This window comes from Necator americanus, chromosome III (genome assembly GCF_031761385.1).
Source record: "Necator americanus strain Aroian chromosome III, whole genome shotgun sequence".
Lineage (NCBI taxonomy): Eukaryota > Metazoa > Nematoda > Chromadorea > Rhabditida > Ancylostomatidae > Necator > Necator americanus.
The window spans coordinates 30,713,547-30,716,990 of NC_087373.1; the positions used below are offsets into that span (position 1 = coordinate 30,713,547).

Consider the following 3,444-nt stretch of genomic DNA (forward strand, 5'->3'; position numbering starts at 1 on the left):
ATCGTGCAGGAAGAGGAACCTATAACCGACTGCTCTACACCCATCCCATGTGGTATCCAGAAAAAAGAAGAGCACTGAAGTGAGCAGATCGTTGGGCCCTGTGAAGGAACAGTGCTAAAATCTGTGAGAACTCTGTGATGTCTTACTCTTACCTCAGCCTCCTGCGATTTCTCTATAAATTGAAGTTAAAATAAAATGAATTTAGTTCAATTTAAATTTGAAATTCTTGACAAGAAATTTCTAATTCTAATTCCAATTAAACTTAATTTGGTTTAAAGTTCAAAAAAATTGGCGAATCTGGATATCAACCTGGGATTATTCCAATCGGCGATAGTAATTGATTTGCAGATGCACACGTCTCTGTCCTGAATGTCACGGCATCCATCTTCATTTATTTGAATTAAAAATTAAAGTTTATTAACGAAAAATTTGGCACAAATAAAATGGCTGTGATTATAAAGGGCAATTCTTCTTGTGGCGTGAAATCATCAATCGATGAGTGAACATCCCCAGAGTTGGAAAAAAAAAGATTGATCACATTTGCAAAGGAGGCAAAGGCATGGAATACTCGGGGTTTGGAGAAAAGGCCAGGATTATGCGGCAATTGAGGGTTGTATGGCTGGTTTATAGGGCAAATAACATATATATGGGACACTGCTAATGAGATAGATAAGTACAAAGCTTTCCATGGATACATGTTTTTTCTAGCCGCTGACTCAGAATGGAGAATGGGCAAGTAGGACATTGGTAATTCAGTGAGGAAATCATGAAAGGTAGGAAAAAAAGGAAGAGGAGGAGGAGGAGGAGAAATACGAATGGAAGACATAACGCAGACATTTCGGTAGATGTCGACACTGAAGAACCCTGCCTGGATGGTTTCTCCAATCGTCTCAGCAGCTCATCATTTCATTACTAAATCCACTACAGGACAGAAAAGAAAATCTGAAAGAGACCAATCAAAATCAGTATCTGAAATTCTTTTGTGAACGCAGAATTACCTTTCAAATCATGATTTCCAGGATATATAAGTAGTTCGATAAGTTCTGATAAGAGTATACTGTTTCCGTTAAAACATCTGAAATATCGGCATCTATCGTGCAACAACGGAAAGAACTGAGACGAATGGATCACTACACTGGACAATGAAATATTAAAAAGAACAAAAAATGGGAAGCTCGGAGAAATTTTCAAGAAAAAAAAACCGGAGTCGGAAATTAACCGGAGGTGTTTTCCTCTAGAGAAACTACGACTGCCTAATATTTGGAAAAAAAAACGCAGATGCGTGCTGTCGCGTCGCGGTAAACACAACTGTAGAACAGGCAGATGCAGCATAATGGTTCTTTTGAGGTTCATTCCCGGCAGAGCAATGGTCTCCGCCAAGTAGCACTACTTTTGGAGGCGCAGATGTGGAGAGGAAAAGGCAGATCGCTGCGTTTCCCCCGGTTCAACGCTTTTTTTTTCTTACAGCGATCTGAACGCACATGAAAAGGAGTACTCAGACGCTTAGCACTGGCGTAATAGAAAGCGCAGCAATTTTCGTTTTGTCATCTAAGGTTAAGCAACAATGAAGTGATTTTTTCTATGGACAACTTTTAACAATGGTCCTAAAAATCTTCTAAGTTAATCTAATCTCACTGTCATGGTTTGGAATAGAAGAATTATGAGGTGTGATGTGTCCAAATGAAAAAGTATTGTAGGTAGTCAAAAGAGAGCGTCGAACTCTACGATGTCTCGCTAATAGATCACTCTAATCAAGGATTTGTTTAAAGGCATCATGAAACTAAGAATTTCAGGATCTCTGTGGACAAATATAGAGTTTGGGGTGTATATTACGATTGTGAGCATGTCCCCGCTCAATTCCCCCTGATCGTACTTAAAAACACCTTGTTGTTCCTACGAGGTACGTCAAAACGTACCACCTTTTACAGGCGTCTCATCAACGAGAGAGAAATCAATGAGATTTTTCTCAGCAGCCTATTTATGTGAAATCAATCAATAGGCTTGTGAGAGAAACGAAGCGTGTGCAAAGGCTGCGTTCTGACGTACCTCGTAGGAACAAACGTCCTTCCCACGCTGTTTTTCCGGACGATTAGGGGGAATAGAGAGGGATCACACTCATATTCTTAATCTACACCCCAAACTCTATATTTGCCCACAAAGACCCCAACATCGTTGGTTTTGTGATATACTGGTTTGAAAAATGCTCGAAAAAAAAAATCACAAACTCGTATAACGTCGCCGAATGAGCAAGCCTGATGGTTGATTTTTGCACTATCCCTTCCCTCACAGCATGATCGTTCCCCCCTCCGACTACTTTATTGTTCCGATCGCTGTTTGATCCGTGACGCAACCGCGCGCAAGTTTACATTGGCTCAATTTACCGAGCCACGATACTGTGAAAATACGAATGTATTTCGAAGAATCCAACTCCGAATTGGCATGGGGCCAAAAATGTACAGGGGATGGTCGGTGAGGTTGTAGGTTTCATAACAGAGAAAAAAGTTAATATTAGAGCGAAAAAATTAGTTTTCCACACAAATATTTAGGAGTAAACTACCAAAACAATGTCGACAAATAGGAACCAGAGTTTATCCGAAGATTTTCAGGTGTCAATTTCAAACGTTCTGTGGGATGACGATATCATCGCCAACGATACGTGAAAAAAACCGGAATTCAAGGAGAGAATCGAGATTTATCTGGCTATAAAAAGGATGAAGAATTTTAAAAAAAGTTATGTAGTCCTATACATAGCCGACGGTTCCTCTTGAAACTAATAAATCGGATGAGCAATGACAGTGCGAGAAATTCTGCAGCACAAGAGAAATTGAAATTCCGTTCATCCTTCGCCGGCAGCATACATGTGAACAATCTAAGAAAATTATGTATCATCTCGTGCACATAAATTTCTGCACGGCATTATTTGCTTAACTACCGCGTCCGAGAACTAGTTACATGGATGCGTCAGACGTTTTCAAAGAGCACACACATAACGATTAAAAGACGATTATTTGTGAAATTTTCATGAGCTCACGCGGAATTTCTGATTAGTTCGAGCGTAGGACATTAGGACATTAGCTCGATAACGCGTCCTATAACGCTGGCGGCAGGCGAGGAAATGAGTTTTCCGAAGAAATTTCAAGGAGCCTACAAAAATTCTTCACGTTCACATCGACAATCGGTAAAGTGCCACTTGTTGAACGTGAATTGTGGTTGACGTTTCCCGCGGCTGCAGATTTCCAACAAATAGATATGGAACTATGAGATCGTATGAATTGTTCTCTTCTGAGAATTTCAACAATTTCTGGGGAAGAAACCTTCGTAGTACACTTCTGTCACTAGTTTATTGAATTAGTTTTGAAAAATTTCGTTTCCTTCCCCTCGAAACTTCAGTTCTTGGGGGAAATAGTTTTCAAAAATTTCTAATTTCCTTTTTTTTAAGTTTTT

The 3,444-nt window shown here is 39.8% G+C and overlaps 1 protein-coding gene across 1 annotated transcript; it reads right to left on the reverse strand.

Moving 5' to 3' along the window:
- Positions 1-901: 901 nt before the first annotated feature.
- RB195_011500 (uncharacterized protein) lies at positions 902-2,488 on the reverse strand (the record flags this gene model as incomplete). The annotated part of the gene is made up of 3 exons (XM_064192940.1): positions 902-942; positions 999-1,075; positions 2,382-2,488. The coding sequence occupies 3 exons, from the start codon at positions 2,486-2,488 to the stop codon at positions 902-904; spliced, it is 225 nt and encodes a 74-aa protein (XP_064050523.1).
- Between the last annotated feature and the right edge of the window lie 956 nt (positions 2,489-3,444).